Source organism: Oryzias melastigma, linkage group LG12 (genome assembly GCF_002922805.2).
Source record: "Oryzias melastigma strain HK-1 linkage group LG12, ASM292280v2, whole genome shotgun sequence".
Classification (NCBI taxonomy): domain Eukaryota; kingdom Metazoa; phylum Chordata; class Actinopteri; order Beloniformes; family Adrianichthyidae; genus Oryzias; species Oryzias melastigma.
The window spans coordinates 26,708,369-26,728,966 of record NC_050523.1 but is presented as its reverse complement, the minus strand read 5'-3'; the positions used below and the strand labels follow the sequence as shown (position 1 = coordinate 26,728,966).

The window sequence follows — 20,598 nt, the reverse complement described above, 5'->3', positions numbered from 1 at the left end:
AAAACCACAAGATGGAGGTTCTTTGCAAAGAATCTCTTTTTAATTTGTCGTTGTTTTCACTTCTATAGATTTTTTGTGTGCACACTGACGAGGTTCAGACTATTTAATGAAATATTTGGCAAAGTAATTGATGAAATTAGGTTATAAACGTTATAAACGATAGAAGAGAAATGACACGATAGACACGTTTCTATCCATATGTATCTCTGTCTCATTAGTGAGAAGATGAGCAAACAGCATTGGTGTTTCCTTCATATCCCTGGTTCAGTGCGGAGCATGTTCCTCATATTAAAAGTCTCCAGATAGGAGGGCGAGTGTAATAAACAAAACAAAGTAAATAGTCTGAATTTCTCTGATTCGACGGTTTGAGCCCTGGCCTGAGGACAGACTTGTCTTTGGAGCCACATAACTTCCCTGGCATGCTGCTTCAGGCAAATGGGGCTGTTTCCACCCTCAGCACCTCCATCAAATCACCTAGCCTGGGCTTTTATGGGGGTGGGGGTGGGGTGTCTTAATTCCAGGGCATGTTCTTGTGTGCTGGACAAGTGAGGTGATTTGCTGAAACACCAATACGTCATTCCAGCACATTCCTTTCTGGTCTGCAGCCTGTTCTTATCAAGTCTGGGAGTGTTTGACTCACTCTTCTCACTCTTCGCTTCCGCTTTTCTCCTTCACTCATCGGACACAATGAAGTTATTGGGAAGAGTAGTGGAACCACAAACAGTTTGGTTGACACATTTGTTTTGAGGATGTTCCTGGAGAAGACTTAGAGGAAGTCAATGACAGGATCCAGAGAGGAGCTGTGGTTTATATCTGAGGAAGTCTGGAGTGACAGAGAAGGATGATGGAGTTGTTCAGGACATGAATGAGAGCTGGAAGTTGGTGGTGAGATGATCTGTCAGAGAAGCTCCAGGTGGAAGTGAGACTGCACCAAAGATCCACTCATGTTTCCATGGTGATGGACAGACTGACAGAGGAGGTGGAGAAGGTGGAGGACTTCAAGTACTTAGGGTCAACAGTGGCGTGCGGCGGCAGGTCGGAACAGGTATTCTGGTCTACACCTGCGGTGCGCCTTTGTTGCGTTAACACCCAGTAAAACGTTCATTAATCGATCAAAATGTCTACATCACCTCCGTCGTGTCTGGCGTCCGTCCCTTCACCACACAAGCTTTACACAAGAGTTCTATTTCCAATCCGCTGATGCGTCAATGTAGCAGCAAAAGGCCAGAGAAACAGGAAACAGGTCCGAGTTCCAACGCACATTGAAGGATAACCAAACAGGGAAGTTGGAGGCTGACTCCACCCACAGCCGAAATGGGAAAATCCAGTCAGAGGGGCGGAGCTTAGGGGCAGAACTTTTATTATTTGAGCTGCAGATCATGATGCGAGACTGAAATAGTTTGACAAAATTCAACTGTAATACCTCGATTTAACCTGTAGGGGAAGCACACAGTAGGTTTCTGATTGTATTTTCAAGAATTAAACAAGCTTATTTTAATTCATCAAAAATGTGGCAATGACCAACAGACAGTTCTTTTATAGAGGTCTACAGACAAAAAAAGTTGATTTAGGGTTTGGTTACCAGAGGTTGGGGCTCGAGTCACATGACTTGGACTCGAGTCAGACTTGAGCCATGAATTTGACGACTTTAGACTCAACTTGGACTTTCAAAGCTCTGACTCATGACTTGACTCTGACTTTAATATCAATAACTAGTGACTTGATTCGGACTTTATCCCTCCGACTCGGAAGGACTTGCTATTTTCCCCCAAATCAAAGGGTTAAAAAGTACATTGAGAAAGCCCGCGCTGCGATTTCTTTCTGTGTTTGTTTACATCCATGTGTGGTGTCGGCCCAACATCCAATCAAATTAGGACTACGTTGGATTGATCCGACAGTCCAAACAATCAACTGCAGAAAAACATGACTTTAAAGGACTTGCAACATTAATAGTAGGACTTGTGACTTGACTTGGGACATGACTTCTTTTGATTTGGGACTTGACTCGGACTAGATGACAAAGACTTGAGACTTAGCAGCCAACACAGGAAAAGATTTTTGGATATTTTTCTGTATTTTGCACACTTGAACGACACTGAAATGTGTTGTTACACATATTTGAAATCCACTGGCCTCTGCGAATGAATGTGTAATAATAAGTGATTAGGATACTCGGTTGTTTGAGACATTTTTTTCCAGCTGAGAAAAAAAACAAAACAAAAGCAAAGCTACAGATAACAAGTTGACCATGTGTTATTTTGATATTATGTTTCTGGTCCGGTCCACTTGAGATCAGACAGACTGAATGCGGCCACCGATTCAAAATGAGTTTGAAACCCCTCCCTTAGACAATACAAGGTTAATTCATAATTTAAGACATAAACATGCGTTTTCAGCTGAAAGGGAGAGGACCTTGATATTTTAGTTTTCTTTCATTTACTTAATTTTTGTTCTTTTCTCCTCTCTGTCCTCAGCAGTCTTACTCTGCTGGGTTTTGTTATTTTAGTTTGAGGTTGGATCTTGGTAGTCTTAGTTTACAGGCTTTGTTTATTTGTTTTCTTTAGGTATTTTTGGTTAGACAGACATTATCAGGAGCTGCTGACTCTGACGGTCAACATGTCTGGATCAATAGTCTCCATGACTTATGTTATGATTGGCATAGGAGCCACCATGGAGAGATAGAAGAGCCTCATGTGGATCTGGAGCCGCAGGTTGAAGACCTCTGACCCAGACAGTGAACCAAAGATATAGACAGTGGAGGCAAAAACATTTTTGGCACAACCCCATACGGCATAGCCTCAGCCAGACTCGGCCTTCAGCGGCCCCAAAGTAAATTGAGTTTGAGAACCCCGATGTGTACTGACGGTCGTGAGACGTACTCCCCATGCAGCGCAGTGTTAAACCAAAGCTCCTCCTTATGCTGGTGTAACAAACGTGATTAAAACAGATTCATTATGAAGGGTCCACGATTGTGCAACAGCCCTCTGAAGTGAAGACAAAAGTGTGAGGGCTGAGCTGCAGGAGGTAGGAGGGGGAGGAAAGTGGTGAGGTGTGCCAGGAGGCCCTTAGAGAAAAGCCCAGAAGATGGAGCGGGGGCCTCTCTGCTTTCAAAAGCCTCTTTCATGGGGAGGCTCAGGCTGCTGGAATGTAGCCGTGGATGGGAGCACTGTTTTCCAGGGATCGTCATCCACCTAATCAATCACAGCTGGAAGTAGCCGGCTCTCCAAACCTCCCAAATTAGTCCGCTTGTTGTGTTTCTTTTTGATGGTTGAACATGCAGAGCCGTCAGAGAAGTTCTTCCGAGGCTGCCGCTCACGGTGAAGTCTGCGCCGCAGCGTCCTCTGTGGTTTTCCTGCTCCTGTGCCGGAGCCGTTATGTTTCCACTGAAGCCACGGCTGGAAAATGAAGTTCTGGTGCAGACGTACCCCACATCCTGCTGGAAAATCTCTGATTTAGTTTGGACAATAACAAGCTGTGCGAGTGCGGAGCGTGCACGCTTGCTTGTGTGTTATTCTGTGCACAGGCAGCTAAACAATGCTGAGTTAAATTACCATCATATTGAGAAACCGCCAGCTGTGTTTGTTCATGTGAAGAGTGGAGCTTCAGGGTCGACCAGCAGAGGAAGAGGAGGAACGGCGTTTCCCAGCAGCCACTGGACACGTGCAGCTCTAACGTGCACTGCTTAAACCACTACTGATCAGTGCTGCCACAAACCATTATTTTAATAGTCGACTAATCACCCATCATTTTTTCCGATTAATCGACTAATCGGATCATGCCCAAAGTGGATGTAGAGCACACATCTTAACCATCATTAGTTTTAAACTAACTAAAACTAGATATATAGCAATACCTGTGATAATGCTAGTGTGAATGCTGTAACTGAATTTGGCTGCTGAAGATGCTGAAATACTAGTTAAATCCCAAATTAGCCTAAAAAACAAAAACAGAAAAATCCTAAATTAGCCTAAACAGTTAGCATGCAGCTAAAATGTTTGCTAATCCACCAAAACTGCTCAAAAAACAAAAAATCCAAAATTAGCCAAAATAGCTAACATGCAACTGAAATATTAACTAAACTCTAAAATAGCATAGAGAACATTAATAAATGCCAAAATAATCCATAAAGCTAGCAGACTGCCACTATAACGTTCAACTTTACTACACACGACTCTATATAAGAAAAACGATTAATCGACTAGTAAATTAGTTGTCGACTGTTTTACTAGTCAGTTACTCGTCAATTAGTCGACTAATCGTGGCAGCTCTACTACTGATGTGAATCTGTAATATTCATCAAGAATTGACGTGTTACTTTTCATAAATACCGATGAGGACCCGACCATCAAGCACAGCGAGGAGACTCTCCGACTGCGCGTGGACACAACACAGTGTCCGTTGGTTCCTCTGCTGTTTTGGGGGGAGGATGAGGAAGGCTGTCAAACGGACCACAGGGAAGAGCTTGTGCAGATGTTAGACAGCTGGAGTTAAAACCACAAACCTGGGGAGTAAGGGGGTCATTAAATGCAACATTTGAGAATACAACATGTAACTTATGTCCTAAACAAAGGAAAAAAGATGTTCTCATGAAGCTGATGGCTCATTCAGAAATGGTGAAAGTATCAAAATATTTAGATTACAAGAGCAGGACAGAGAAAAAGCTGAGTTTTCTGCTGAAAGTGAAAGCCTTACTGTGCTGTGTTCATGGACTGTAGTTATGGTGTGACTGGTTAGTTAGCATTCACACTATAGTGATTGTCCTGATCCTTTCTGTACGTTTTTCCTCAATCATACTTTCAGCGATTTCACCAATCTCTGTATCAAAACATTCAGTTTGTTCAGGAATGAGAAAGTCTTCAAATTTCAACATTTTAATTAGATAAGCAACAACTCAAACCTTTGAATATATTCAGGGGCTATGTTTTTATATTTTATAGTAACCTTCAAAAAGATTTGAGTTTACCAAATATTTTAGCAACATGCTAATGTTTTTGGCTGATTTAGTGTTTAGCTTCTATTTTAGCGACATGCTAGCATTTTCGGCTAATGTATTATCTTCTGAAGTTTTTTAGGCTAATTTAGAGCTTAGCTTCTATTTTAGCAACAGACTAACATTTTTGACTAATTTAGTTTACAGAGAAATTTTAGGCTATTTTGGAGATCAGCTAGAATTTGAGCAATATGCTAACTTTTTGGGGGGTAATTAGTTTATCTCATATCTAAGCAACATACTGAATTTTGTTTTGCAAAATTTGCATGTATTAGAGATTTTTAAGCAATTTTACCATCAATTTCAGCGCTCTTTCATAGTTCTTAAACGAAATTTTCAGCCTTTTCCATTTTCACTAGATCCCTTCAGCAATTAAAGTAAATTGCGTCACAATTTTTAGCAAAAAGCTTCAGCATCTTCAGACTTATGAATTCCATAATGTTTTATTTGATAAAAGAGCAGAAACTTCTATGAAGTTCTCTGACTCAATCTGCAGACTGGGGGCTTTAAGTCATCCTGTCGGGTCTGAGGGTGACTATGGACAACATGCTTGAGTGCAGGAGTGTCTGATGTCCTGAAGAGAGGCCTGAGGCTGATCTCCTCTGTCAGCCTTGTGGAGGACGATCAAGCTGAGTGTTTGGAAAACATCACAGAATTTGTCTCTGATTTTCAAACATGAAAGTTTGTTGTTTCTAACGTCGGATCCATGACTCCGTTTAGCATTCCTGCACAGGCAGATCACTGCTGGTTGTTGCTGTGTATTTGTGGATCTGAACCAGATGGTGATGCTGAACGAGCCTGACCGCAGGGAGGAGGGGAACATCAGTGCCTGATGTTTGCTCCTCTGAAGTCCTTCCTCTTCCAAGTTGCTCACCTTGACTCAGTGAAGGGGTCATTGAGATCACGGCACATGCATCACATCATGTTTTACTCATGCCCCCGAGTACCGGTATCCTATCCCTAATCTTAACCCGGTACCAGACAGCCGGTACTGGACAGTCTGTACTGTACGTGGATCAGTACTGGTACCGGACGCGGTACCAGACGTGGACCAGGCTAGGGTTTCGGTGCGTCCACGTCCCAGTACCAGACCAGTACTGGTATCCTAACCCTAACTTTAACCCAGTACCGGACCGTTGGTACAGGACGTGGAACACTACTGGTTCCAGACATGGTACCAGATTCGGACCAGCCTAGGTTATGGTACTGGTACGAGCAGTGTCCATGATGTTTGGTCCACGTTAAAAAGTTACAGTTTTAAAGTTTTACAAATGTAGTTTTAGAGTGTTCAATAAATGTTTGTCCTGTCCGGCCCCCGACCTAAGGTGTGTTTTGGATCTTGGCCCGTTTGTGCGATTGACTTTGACACAGTTTTTTCCATTTCTGCTCCAGCTCTATTGACCTGCATCAGGAAGCCAGTGTGTCAGTAAATGTTTAAACACTGAGCTTCTCCTGCCTTGTTTCTTCTGTTGTTCCAGCTGATCCGGGTCCATCCGGTGATAAAGAAGGTCTGGCAGGAGCTCAAAGTGGAGCTGCTCCTACTGAAGGTGGGTTCATTTCTCTCAAGCATGTCTCCTTTCAATGATACCAGCCTGTAATTGAGACAAATTAGTATAATTATAAACCATAACACTCCATTCTTGTCTTTGTACCTCTTTCCTCTGGGCTCTATTTTAAGAAAACGGTGAGTTTCCTTTCTTTGTCGTCCTGATGACAGATCTACTTTGAACAAGAAGAAAGACTTCCATGTCATTCTAACACGACATAAAGAGCTATCTCAGTTGTAAAGATGCTAAGCAGAAGTGATGCTGTTTAATCCCGCGACCCCTCCCCAGTTAATCTGGGTCCATTGTGAAGCCCAAAGGACGTGCAGAAGGATGTGTCTGCAAACTTTGACTGGAAGGAGGGAGATGTTTCTGTTGGTCACCACAACTGTGGAAGGCTTAACCACGGAACGTTTAACAAGCATCTACACTGTTTGTTTAAAACCCACTCCAACATCCAGGCTTTCACCCAGCATGACACTCTGCTTTTACTTTTATTGCTTTCACTTTGAGCTGCTTTATTCTGCTGTTTTCAAATAACTTAATTTATTACTCTTTGTCCCCACAGCACTTTACTTAGAGAGCTTTTTAATGAAGTTAACATAGTAAAAGGATCTTTCCTGACATTTAACCCTTTGGGTACACTCTCTCAGTCTTTCTGTTTGTATGAAGGAGTCTCAGGTTCTGCTCACTATACTGACTTTCAACCTGAGACACCCTCAGGAAAGTGTTTTTGTATCAGAACTGCACTTCATTAGAGTCAGTGAGACCAAAACTTTATCTTTTGTTAAAATAGTTCCTTGTTTCAGATGCCAACCTCGTTGGAAAGATCAGGAAGAAACTTTCCCCCTAAACTCATTTTGACAGATGACCTTTGACCCCATATACTAGGTGTGTCAAACAAAAACGCACAAGAGTCCAAAATCCAAAACACACCTTAGGTCGCAGGCTGAACAGGATAAACATGTATTGAACACTCTAAAACTACATTTTTAAAACTTTAAAACCTTAACTTTTTAACATAATAATGAACTAGATATATAACATTACCTGTGATAATGCTAGTGTGAATGCTGTAAGCTGAATTTGGCTGCTGAAGATGCTAGTGCTGATAGCTGATAGCCAGCTAAAATATTAGCTAAATGCCAAATTAGCCTAAAAAACAAACAAACAAAAAACCTAAGTTAGTCAAAACAGCTAGCATGTAGCTGAACTATTAGCTAAACTCCAAAATAGCCTAAACAATCTTTGTAAATGTCAAAATAGTCCAAAAAGCTAGCAGAATGTCAATTTTTAAAACTTAAAAACTGTAACTTTTTAACATAATTATGCATAATAAAAAGGCAGAAATATTATTCCAGAATAAATCAACTTAAACCTTAAATAATTTTCAATATTTTTACTCTCCATATATTGTGCCAAAATTATACAAGTTAAAAAAATAAGCTTAAGATACAATTGGAGCATTAATAACAATAAAAAATAATAAAAATGTTCTGGAGGGCCAGATCTGGCCCCCAGGCCTTGTGTGCTATATGTGCTATAAACCCTTTATATGTAAAATTTATGTAAAATTGTTACATCATCTTAAGTGCGGCGCACCTGTCAAAATAACTTTGATGGATGGTGTAGGGTCAAAGGTCACCTGTAAAAAAGAAGTTTTATGGATGAGGTAGGGTCAAAGGTCACCTGTCAAAATAAGTTTGATGGAAAGTATATTCCTGATCTGCCTCTCATTTGATTTAATATTGTTTTTAATCCCAGAAACTAATGAAGTTCAGAGGCTGCATGATTAATTAAAAGTTTAATAAACTATCATCTTTGTTGACTTTATCTTTAGTTAGTTTAAAGTTGATGATGGTTGTGATTTGTGTTTACATCCACTTTGAGCATGACCCCATTAGTTGACTAATCAGAATAAATAATCGGTGATTAGTCGACTAATAAAATAGTCTTTTGAGGCAGCACTAATCAGTAGGTTGTCTAATTGAGACCAATGTGCTTCCAGCAAATCAAGGACATTTCCTGGAGTTCCTGGAGCCGGTCAACAACATCACTCACTTTCAGGGCCAGACGGCCACGCTGCACTGTAAGGTGGCAGGAAACCCTCGACCGCTCATTCAGTGGCTGAAGAACGACGCCCCTGTGGACCTGGACCTGGGGCGCATCACCATCCGTAAGACTGAGGCGGGATCTAAGCTCCGCATCCAGGAGCTGGACACAACAGACACGGGCTACTATCAGTGTGTCGCCTCCAACTCATTCAAGGTCATCTCTGCTACCGGCGTGCTCTATGTCAAGCTGGGTAAGGATGGCTGTGAGTTAGAGGTTTGTGTCTCTGTGTTAGACTTATGTACAACATTTCTGAAGTGAATGCAGCAGGGGGCAGATGTTACATACAGGGCTTCAACGTCACACGGGTTGACAAACATCCGATTTTGGAATATTCCCTCTCTGCTCCGGACTCACCCCCAGGGAGTGTTGAACTGTGGTTGAGGCCAAACTTGGAAATCATTGGTTGGTTTAACCCTGTAACTCCTTGACACACCGTAACTCCTCAACCATTAAGCAGTCAAAAAATCAGCTGATTCTCCAAAACCCAGTAGGAGACACGAAGTCTTCACTCACCCTTCAGAAAAATAAGATACTGATTTATATTTTTGTTTTTGCTGCTGATGCAATAAACTATATTACTGTTTATATATTACAGTTACATTTTTAGTCTATTTTTTATTATTTTATTAGTGGGTCTACGCTCCTCAAACGTCTTCATTCAGTCTCATGCACCAGCCCTCCCTTTATTTCACTAAAACCTCCGAACAAACAGGTTGATTGACAGAATTTAGGCCTGATGAGAATCTCTGCATGGTGCGTTCACTGAACTCTGGACATTAGCGGACCCAAACAGCCACTCGGCCCAATTCACTCCGCTACCATACTTTTGTCATTTTTATACAATCTGCAGAAAAACAAAGCAGTGTTTCAGAAAAAATGTTGACAATATTTAATCAGATGATTATATATGGATCAGTTCTGGTGTTCAACATTTTCTCAAAAAGCTAGCAGAATGCCAATTTTATAACTTTAAAAACTCTAACTTTTTAACATAATTATGAGTAATAAAAAGTCAGGAATATTATTCCAGAATAAATCAACTTAAACCTTAAATAACTTTCAATATTTTACTCTCCATAAAAATACATTTTGTCACAATTATACAAGTAAGAAATGAGCGCAAGATAACATCGGCCATTAATAACAATAAAATAGAATGATCTGCAGGGCCAGATAGAATTACCTGGAGGGCCGGGCCTTGACTTTGACACGTGGTTAATATGAACTGGACATATCAAGGGTTGAGGTCCTTCATAGGAAATGCATTATCTTCGGTCCTCGTGAAATCAGGCCAGAGCCTTCGCTGTCACTTCCTGATACGTCTACCACCATAGTCCAACCGACTGCAACCCCTCAACAGCGATTAGAGTTAGTCGCGTTGAGTCACGTTTTAGAGGAACTGCTGTCACTAATCATGAGTGAGCTTGTTCTGGCTTATTTGAAGTCCTCATCCCTCCCACTAAAAAACAGCTCTGAAGAATCTGTCAGTCAAACGTTGGAGGCGAGACCAGCGGGCAGCACATCCTTATGCTGAGGTATCTGATTGGTCAGTTTATAGCTTGAAGAAATGGCGATAAAGAAAAAATATCTTTTAAAAAATCAGGATTATAAAGAATGTGTTAAGAAGGAAAAAAACAGAGAATGGTTATTCTGACAAATAAAATGACTGAGAAATTACTGTCTATTTCTCTATGGAAGTCTATGGGACTTTGGCCTTGTGGCAACCCACTGCTACTTCCTGTTTGGAACACTAGAGGGGAGGGGTTGAGCAGTCCAGATATATACATGTCAATGGTAGAACCACACACTGTTAAATCCAAAGATTTTATGAAAGTTTTATTGATGATAATTGTAATAGCTTATATGAAGTAACGATGCATTTCATAGATCAGTTTAAGTTTTTTGCTCACACTTCCTAAAGATGCTTTTGTGATGTGTTTCATTTTGTCGATCTGTGTTGATAATAACTACAGTAGGTCACTGCATCAATGTTAGCTTACTGTTAAAGATTTCTGTTGGATTTACAGGACTGATTCCCACTCATGGACCAGATAAACCGTAAGTAAACATTTATTTTGAGTTGATTGTGTGCTGTCAATGGCAGATGAAAAACAGGAACCGTCATCTGACTTCTGTTTTTTTCCTTTTGTGGTGTTTTCCAGCAAGAACAATAAGGGTTTCTGTCAGCCGTACAGAGGTATCGCCTGTGCTCGTTTCCTGGGAAACCAGAGCATCTACGTTGAGTCTTTGCAGACACAAGGGGAGCGAGAGAACCGTATCACAGGTGAGTCTTCCTGTGAAACCCCACTGAGTCCTCAGTACTTCAGACACAGAGCGAACCACTTCCTGTCTTCAAGCTGCCTTCACAATGATCGGCACCTCCACCCACTTGTCGGATCAGTGCTCCAAGTTTGCCATCCCGTCCTTCTGCTACTACGTCTTCCCGCTGTGTGACGAAAGCTGGCGGAGCCAGAGGCAGCGGCAGCTCTGTCGGGACGAGTGCGAGGCCCTGGAGAATGACCTCTGCCACGTGGAGTACTCCATCGCCAGGTCCAACCCCATGATCCTCATGCAGCTGGAGCTCCCACGCTGCCACCTGCTGCCTCAGCCGGGCACGCCTGAGGCTGCTTCCTGTATCAGGATCGGGGTGCCCCCAGAAAGACTGGGCTCACGTAAGTCCCTGCTTAATCCTTCGCCTGAACAACGTAAGGTCAAGATATGAAGAGACTGGGAGTCTGTTCTTTAGTTAGTGACTTGAACTTGCTGTATTTATTCAGTTGAGATGAACCAAAACAGCTCCAGCTTACAGCAGAGTTATCATCCAGTGCTGTAATGGAGGAGTTTCAGAGCAGTTCACCTCCTGTTGAAGGTCCGGTTCTCCTCTGTGTGTTGGAGTACTGGAGGGAAAAGACGTGAACATCACATTTCTCCCAGTTGGGCCGTCAGCACTGCTATTGGTGTAGGACTGGGTGAAGGGAGAGTGATTTGTAAAGTTCTCTGGTCCTTCCAAGATGGTAGAAAATGCTTTTTCATGAGCCTCAAAATTTTTCAGAGTACGAAGGCGTTGACTGGGGGGGGGGGGGTTGTGGTTCCTCCCCCATAAAAAATGTAAAATTAGGGCCCTTTGTATGCATGAAAAGGCATGATTACAGCTGATTTGAAAGCAGTATAGAAGGGGGGTTTAGTTCTTACTCTATCACTGTTGACTACTATGAATTCCCGCAACCTGTTTCCCTGTGACTGCTTATCAAATGGCAAAAAAACTCTGAAGTGAGCTGGCCGTTTTATCAATCAGCTGTTTTAGCATGCTAAAAGAACACGTAAAACGTCATGACAAAACATTTCCTAGAAGTCACAGGCAAAGGAAGCGGTGAATAAACGTTTACTTTTAACAGCTACTACCATTGGCAAGAAAGTCCATCTGATTTATTCAGCAAAACAATCTGAATGACATTCAGTCTGTATTCATCTTCTTTCAAATATTCACTGCAAAATCAAAAAAGCAGTGCAGAGACGTACAGACCTGGCTTCATTTGGGTGATCTTCCAATTCCCTGTGGCCCAATGACGTATTGTAATACATGCAGAAATATCATCAAAAACTGCAGACAACCATACAAAGATTTCTAAAGTCACCACCTTACTTACAACTAGAAAGATGAAAGACTATCAACTTTCAAATTACTGTCAGAACCTGTCAGCCGAGGCTGTTTGTCAGCCCTCTCTAGCCATGAATCCAGCAGCATCATGACGATGAAGTTTCTCTGTGATGCTATGTTCATACTGGGCTTGGAAACGCACATTTAAGCAACCACTTCAAATGATAAGTCCAAATAAATGAGTGTACATGCGAGTTTTATGGTTTCTGCGTTCAAAACTCTTACGTTCACGTCTTTACACTATTCTTTAACCCTTTAACACCGGAGCTTTAGTGTTTATGTTCTTTGATTTATTAACACGATCAACGTAATTCTATCAGATTCTGAAGGGGAAAACTGGCGTGAATTGATTGTGTTAACATTTGAAAAGTTCCAGTATGTTAAAGATTTTGTGTTTAAGCGTCACCTGCGACGCCTCAGACGTTAAAGGGTTAAGTCCATTTTTGAGAGCTACTTACAAAACAAGCCATTGAACGCTTTTGTTCAAGGCTCTTCCTACTATGATTACATGCACTAGTGTCAGGTAGCAACAGTCCAGTGTGAACATCATTCTAAAAGCGCGTTCAAGAATGTCAGTTTACTGCGTTCTTGAGCTCGTATCACATGCCTGGTGTAAACGTAGCATTACACGGAGTATTTGCTGTGAGATGATAAATGAAAGGTGACCACTTCACTCACTGGCGGTGAACTTTTGGTGGGTACCGTGAACATTTTTTACCATTTTATCATGTCAGTTTCTGGACAATGACTGGAGACTTCTTGTCTGGTGTCTGCAGCCTCTCCCTCAGACCACACCTGCTACAACGGCAGTGGAGCTGACTACAGGGGCACCGTCAGCACGACGCGCTCGGGTCGCACCTGCCAGCCCTGGAGCCTTCAGCTTCCTCACAGCCACCGCTTGACTCAGGAGTACCCCGAGCTTTGGGCAAGTCACAACTTCTGCCGTAACCCTGGAGACCAGATGGAGGCGCCGTGGTGCTTCACTCTAGACCCGGACATGAGGATAGACTTGTGCAACGTCCATCCCTGCAGTGAGTTCTGACTCTTACAGCCGCAACACACGGTTCACAGCAACTGTAAGAGTGTACGGAGATGAACTGTGAAAGAGCATGAGCCGTCAGAGAGGTTTGTCTGTTATGAGTTGTGTTACGCCACGTGTGCTTCTGTTTGACACTTCGACACTTTGAAGACAGTTTGATTTTTCTGTGAAAGTATTTGGTTCTGGTGGTTCTGAGGCATGAGTGGGCCAATAGCACAACAGAAAAGCTTTGCCCCTCCTTCAATTTTTAAGTTAGTACTACTGTCATTATCATTAAATATGATGAAATCATCCATACAATCATCTTAGAGCATAGCAAATGCTTAAAGAAGGATTAAATCAATAAACTGTTTAAATTTCATATTTTTGATTGTTTTGTTTACAGCGGCGCACAGGCTTAGAAGAGAGTGCACGTTGACAGGAACGGGCTGACCTTATGCACAGAGAGCAGCTGTAGAACAAAGAGCTTGTTGTCTGAGTGATGCACCTGATTCTGATCATTTTTGTGAGTTTGTGTTGGTGTCAGAGTTTGTGATTCTTCTGCAGCACTGCTCTTAGTGGTCCAAATCGATTCATCCACTTGATGTCAAACTCAATCGCACAAGAGTCCAAAATCCAAAACACACCTTTAGGTCGCAGGCCGAACAGGATTAACATTTATTGAACACTCTAAAACTACATTTTTAAACTTTAAAACTGTAACTTTTTAACATAATCATGAACTAGATATATAGTATTACCTGTGATAATGCTAGTGTGAATGCTGTAAGCTGAATTTGACCTGAAGATGCTGAAATTGATAGTTAAAACACTGACGCTGATAGCCAGGTAAAATATTATCTAAATACCAAATTATCCTGAAAAACTGAAAAAAATAGGTTAGTTAAAACTGCTAGCATGTGGCTGAAAAATAGCTAAACTTCAAAACAACTTAAAGAAACTAAAAAAAGCCTAAATTAGACAAAAAGCTAGCATGTAGCTGAAATATAAGATAAACTCCAAAATAGCCTAAAAAAATCTAAGTAAATGCCAAAATAGTCCAAAAATACTTGCAGAATGACAATTTTAAAAACTTTAAAACTGTAACTTTTTCACCTAATTATAAATAATAAAAAGGCAGGAATATTATTCCAGAATAAATCAACTTAAACCTTAAATAACTTTAAATATTTTACTCTCCATAAAGATATATTTTGTCAAAATTATACAAGTTAGAAATAAGTGCAAGATAAAATTGGGACATTAATGACAATAAAATAAAATGATCTGGAGGGCCGGATCCGGCCCCAGGGGCCTTGACTTTGACATATGTGGTGTTAGAAGCTTTAGGTGTATTCGGACTGGACACGTTTGGTTCGCTTAAACTGAATCAGAATTTATTTCTCCCAATAATCCGGAACAAAGTTTCAGTCTGAATACAGTGGACCTTGGTCCGGGACCAGAACCCACTCTCCGACCCATCTTTAGTGGTGGTCTCAGTTTGTTTCCGATCAGACTGAAACAGACACAGTGCTCGGAGCAGAACAACTGGACCACTTCCTCATTGTGTACCTGAGCGTTCACAGTAATTTATGAGCAAGAAGTCCTTTATATTGAAAATAAACGCTGAAGACAGTCGCGTCACTTAAAATGTATAAACGCCACTCAGACGTTTGCTGCAGATACCGCGAACAGCTGCAAGCAAACCCAGCCGACCCGACGTCATTATGAACTAGACCAGGGGTCACCAACCTTTTTGGAACTGCGGGCTACTTCATGGGTACTGAATCATACGAAGGGCTACCAGTTTGAAATAATACATTTGCTTAGTTTGCCTTTCGTTCTAAATTATTAATAATGAATAATGATACTTCTCTATGTGAAGACACTGATTTCTTAGCATAATTATCAATAATGACAACAAGCTAGGAAACAGATATCAATATTCAGAACTTTATTAATCTATACAGATCTTGTCACATTTTGAGGTAATGACCAAATGAAATGTTTTTAACAAAATTATAACTTATTAATCAATTATTATTTAATTATTATTAATTAATTATAACTATTATTAGTGGATACGCTCCTCAAACGCTTTAATTCAGTCTCATGAACCCATCACTTTATTTTTCTTAAACCTCCGAACAGGTTTATTGACAGATCCCACAGCAGACAAGAATCAGCGCATGGTGCGTTCACTGAGCTAAGGACATAAGCGAACAGCCACTCTGCCCAACTCAGTCTTTGTCATTTTTAAACAATCCGCAGCGAAACAAATCAGTTTTTCAGAGAACTCTTCAACACAATTTAATCAATCGATTATATCCTGATCAGTGCCGGTGTTCTATGTTTTCTCTGATAAACTGCTTCGTTTTACTGCCGATATCCGGGGCTCGGTGAACGCACCATGCAGAAACAGCAGCTTTGGGTTCTGTTTCATTACACATGAAACTTGAACCAAATTCTAGGAATTTTTAAAAAACAGTGTCAGAATGATACGGTTTTATAATAATGCGATAAAATACAAATCAACTCACGCGATAAGTCATTTAACACGGCGATGTGTGTGTGTGTGTTTTTTTTATTTGATTTACTAAAAAGGAGCATTTGAGTGACGTCACGTCAGCGTGCTGTGCTGGCTCGCGCAGCGAGTCCACTGATAGCCTCAGATGCAAGTGAGAAGTCTGTTCAGTGGAATGTAAAAGAATGTCCAGAACAAGTATTCAGGCTGCAGAAGTGCGGCTACAGATGAAGCCATGAGGAAATCTTGGTTATTGATTTTACAGAGGAGATGCACGATCAGCTGTGACGCTGATCTCTCATGGTGTCCTCTGTTCTGTACTCGGACAGACACATTTAATCAGAAAAAAGTCAATTTCCATTGCAGTTCTGCGAAAAATGTCCATATCCATTTCAATACGTCCCAAAACCAGCTCCTCTACACGCAAAAAACTTTTTTTTCGAAAAATGCGAGTCTTTTTTTTTTTTTTTTTTAATCTATGTTTCCTTTAAAGATAACTAATAATAAAATATTCTCGGTGTCTCCATGTGGGAAAGGGAGAAGGGGACGCCTCATTCTTTGTTATTAGCTGCATTTCCATAACACATTTGCACAAAACTATGGAAATTCTAGGAATTTAAAAAAAAAAAAGTTTCTAAATGACACTGTTTCCATTAAAATATAATTTTGCGATAAAGCACAAACCAACTCCCGCGATAAGTCATTAAAAACACGGCGATGAACGACAACAAGTATTTTTTTTTTATTTCATTCACTGAAAGGGAGCATGTGGGTGACGTCACAGCTCTGTCTGGGGCGCGTGCAGCGCAGCTCGACTCAGAAGAGAGAGAAGTCCGTCCGGCGGTTAAAATAAAGAGCAACAAATAAGCATCTGGACCTTTTTTCTGTCTGAAAACACCACTACATAAATTCAAGTTTCTGTCATGGCACTCGCGCTCATGAGACTTCAGGCTCCAAGCTGCAAAAGTGCGTCTGCAGGTGAAGCGATGAGGAAAGGAGGAGCTGCGCGATTCCGTATGACCCGCAATTTCTAAAGCGCTATGACGCTGCGGGACCTCTTGGTGCGCCGAGAAAAACTAAATTTTCGAGCAGCTCACAAGTGAGTTGTGCTATTTTTAGAAGAGATCTGCGGGCGACTTATGTGGTGCTCGCAGGCGACCTGGCGCCCGCGGGCGACGTGTTGGTGACCCCTGAACTAGACCATGTGATTGTGGATGTGATGGCCGATCGCTGTGAACAATAGACCAGCTTTAGTTAGTTACCAACTTGGCTGTTAAATAAACTCATCAAAGTAGTAATTTGATGAACAAAAAGTTGTTAGGCTCATTCCCCAAAAGATGGATGAGACCTGCTGAGAATCCCTGAGAAGAAAGGCTGCATAAACATTAACAGTCAGGATGCACTGATGCTTCTGCGGGACGCTGTGACGCCCCCTGCTGGCTATGGGTAGACAGAGGATGAAACCTGGACTGAACTCTCTTTCATGCATAGAGGTTCACATTAGGGTGGCGCTTCTACATATTTTTCTGTCTTGCCATGTTCATGGTAAAGTCATACAAACAAGATGCTGGAGGAACTTAAAAGTCAATTCAGATACAGAGCAGGTGTGACCCAGCAGCCCAGAGATAGATGGAATGCTCTGTATCTTCTTGTCTTAACCCTCCCCCTAACTGAAAGGTTCAATAAGCTCATTGGATCCAAAAGGGAGGAGAGCTGAACCTGTGAACTCTTCTGCTTCCTCCTAATCAGAGCCTCCTGAAAGCCCCGGTAAGGAGATCCTGCTCATCTTGATCCCAGCCGTCTCCATCCCCCTGGTGGTGGCCTGCCTCTTCTTCCTGGTGTGCACGTGTCGAAGTAAACACAAGGCTTCCAGCAGCGCCGCGCCTCACAGCCACCTCAGCACCTGCGCCAATCAGGAGGTGCAGCTGTCGCTCCTGTCGCCCCAGAAAATCCAGGTAGGTAACTTGGGGGGTTCCACAGGGATCACTGTCAGGCCTGAACATCTGCAGAAGCTCCCTGAGGAACCAGAGGCTCGGCTGGCTCATCCGGGGCTGCAGGTTGTGGGGTGACAGTACCTACGATGTCTTCTGGGGACGCCGTCCTCGTTGGCCTTTAGTTGAGAGATTCTGAGCAGTGGTTTGGCATCACCTCTGGAGCTTTGATTGGTTTGTGTTGGTACCACACATTCTCATCCCCAACTCCTCACATATTTAGGGACGTTTGGTTAAGGACCCCTCCACGCCACTTTTTTACTTTAAGTGTCCCCATCTTGTTGTTTTTTTGACATGCTGGCTGTTCTCATTAAGTCATGGGTCCCCCACCTCCGGGCAGCGAGCCGGTACCGGTCCGGCGCCAGGATGCGGAACGCACCGGTACCCTAACTCAATTCCAGTTCACGTCCGGTACTGCATCTGATACCGGTTTGCGTTCGGTGCGGGGTCTGGTGCTGCAGTAGTGGACCCGTGATTGAATGGGAACAGCCAGTACGTCAAAATAACGGCGACTTGGCAACACACAAAAAAAAAAGTGACACGAAGGGGTTCTTAACCAAACGTCAATATGTGACGACCTGGTAGAGAGAATGTGACGCCAGAGTTCAGCAGCGGAGCCACCATCAGTGAGAGAATGGATGAATAGGACTGTGACTGTAAAGCGCTTTGGGCTGGTAGAAACCACTATACAAGTATTCAAGTATAAATCAGTAATTATTGGGGTTTTAAAAACTTTAAAACATTTTTATTTGTAGTTGTTTGTCCGAGGGACAGTAATCTTAGTTAACTTTATTTTCTTAAAGCTCTAAGTCCTAACCATTAAACTTCATCAAAAACCAAAATCAACTGAAGGTCTGCTTCAAGGATTTACTTCTTCCTAAACACTTTCGTCTTGCTAGAGATCATATAAAGGAAAACATAATGCAGCAGGCATTCAGACTTCTCTTACTTTGTCCAAATAACCATTATCTGAAAATGTACTAAATTTGTCAGTAATAACGGTTCAAGTATTTCAGGAGTTTAAAATCAGAAAATTGTTTAGGTGTTCCAGGAAAGAAAAAACAAGACGTTTTGCTTTTCCTTGATCCAAAGAAAACAGTCATCAAAGTGTAACGGCTTTCTTTCACTCTTTCCATTAGGAAATGACTTTAATAACAGCTTAAAGACTTTCAGTGTGTAGAAGAACAGGTCTGAGGGGTCTCTCCTTCTTAAAGACCCACTCCAATGAAAATGCTGTTTTTGGTGTTCTAAACAGCATCTTTCACATGTTGTTAGATATATATGAAGACAATTTAAATTAAAATGGCATTTTTGAGTATTTCCTTATTCAAATTGTTGAGAATAAGGAGCAGAGAAAAATACGTTTGAAAAAATTTGTAGTTTTTTTTTTTTGGCTAGAAACGGCCTAATCATAATGAAAAGACTGAGAACACTTTGACAATAGGTCCAAAGTAGATTGAAGTGGGACTTAAAGAAAAGTCTCTGTAAATATACGTTTTGAGCTGGAAGTGCTAATTGTTTGAAAATTCATCATTAAAGAGAAATTAATGCCTGCAGTTTGTGCCTAGCCACAATTCTATGACACTAAGTCTTTCATTTATCGGAATAGAGCTGAAAAAGAAAAAGCCTGGAGCAAGTTTCACCAGATTTGTACTGATTTGACATTTCACACCAAGCCTCTTCCAACTGCAGGCGGAAGACATGCACTGGTACACAGTAGAAAACGGTTTTTGAAAAAGAAGCCCCTCCCTGCTTGTCCTGTGTGAACACCATGGCCTAAACTTTCATGTGACGCGCATTGTGGGTTCTTGAACGCGCCTCAAATGCCGGTTGTTTATTCTGAGTCTGTCCGCTGTAAGTTTTTTTTCTTTTTTTCCCACCAAAAAACATGTTCTTTCCTTTTTACTTAAAAAAACAGCACCAAAGGCTTTATGCACTAGAGATTTCTGAGATATTTATTAAGACTGGGACAGCTGTCAATCAAAAGACCACGACTTGTGAACAAGTTTTAAAGTTTTACGTCAACCTGCAAAATGTTTTACTCTTCTACTCATGCAGGTTTTATGAACATAAAATTTCGTGGTATTCAGGCTTTAAACATGTTTATTTGGAGAGTAAATTAGAATTTTTTTAATATAAACTTCTTGGCTTCTTCTCCCCCAGCCTCTAGTGGTTAATAAAAGAACTGCAGAAGTGTGCACCTCCAGATAAGCCCCAGGTAGGAAGTAGGATGGTTGCCCTCTGGATAGGACAGTGGGTGTTGTTTTCTGAAGTGAGGGTGAGTGCAGTTTCCTCCAAGAATGCTAAAGGGGCGTGGTTTCTTCAACCCCACCCTGAAATTATTTGGTGTCTTCTTAAAAGGCTACAGCAGCCTTCAGGGTTGGGTTGTCAACAGGGGGCCAAAATCCAAAACACACCATAGGTTGCGAGCTGAACAGGATAAACATTTATTGGAAACACTAAAACTACATTTTTAAAACTTTAAAACTATAACTTTTAAACATAATTACGAATTAGATATACAGCATTTGTGATAATACTAAGTGTGAATGATGTAAGCTGAATTTTGCCGCTGAAGATGCTGAAATTGATAGCTAAAACGCTAAAGCTGATAGCTAGCTAAATTATTAGCAAAATGCCAAATTAGCCTAAAATACTAAAAAAAAAAAAACGTAAGTTAGCCAAAAATACTAGCAAAATAACTGAACTTAAAAATAGCCTAAAAAATCCATAACACCCAAAACAGTGAGCGAATAAA

General features: G+C 41.5%; 1 protein-coding gene across 2 annotated transcripts in view; it reads left to right on the top strand.

The window, feature by feature from the left end:
• Nucleotides 1-20,598, top strand: part of ror2 (receptor tyrosine kinase-like orphan receptor 2) — a 40,100-nt gene that overhangs the window by 17,330 nt on the left and 2,172 nt on the right. Inside the window, exons 2-9 of one of the 2 annotated variants that reach the window (XM_024261948.2) lie at nt 6,469-6,537; nt 6,669-6,674; nt 8,543-8,839; nt 10,677-10,707; nt 10,812-10,933; nt 11,007-11,321; nt 13,084-13,338; nt 17,599-17,804. In XM_024261948.2, coding sequence (XP_024117716.1) covers nt 6,469-6,537; nt 6,669-6,674; nt 8,543-8,839; nt 10,677-10,707; nt 10,812-10,933; nt 11,007-11,321; nt 13,084-13,338; nt 17,599-17,804 — 1,301 coding nt within the window. The remainder of the gene's footprint in view (nt 1-6,468; nt 6,538-6,668; nt 6,675-8,542; nt 8,840-10,676; nt 10,708-10,811; nt 10,934-11,006; nt 11,322-13,083; nt 13,339-17,598; nt 17,805-20,598) is intronic. The other variant, XM_024261949.2, reaches the window with a different exon arrangement.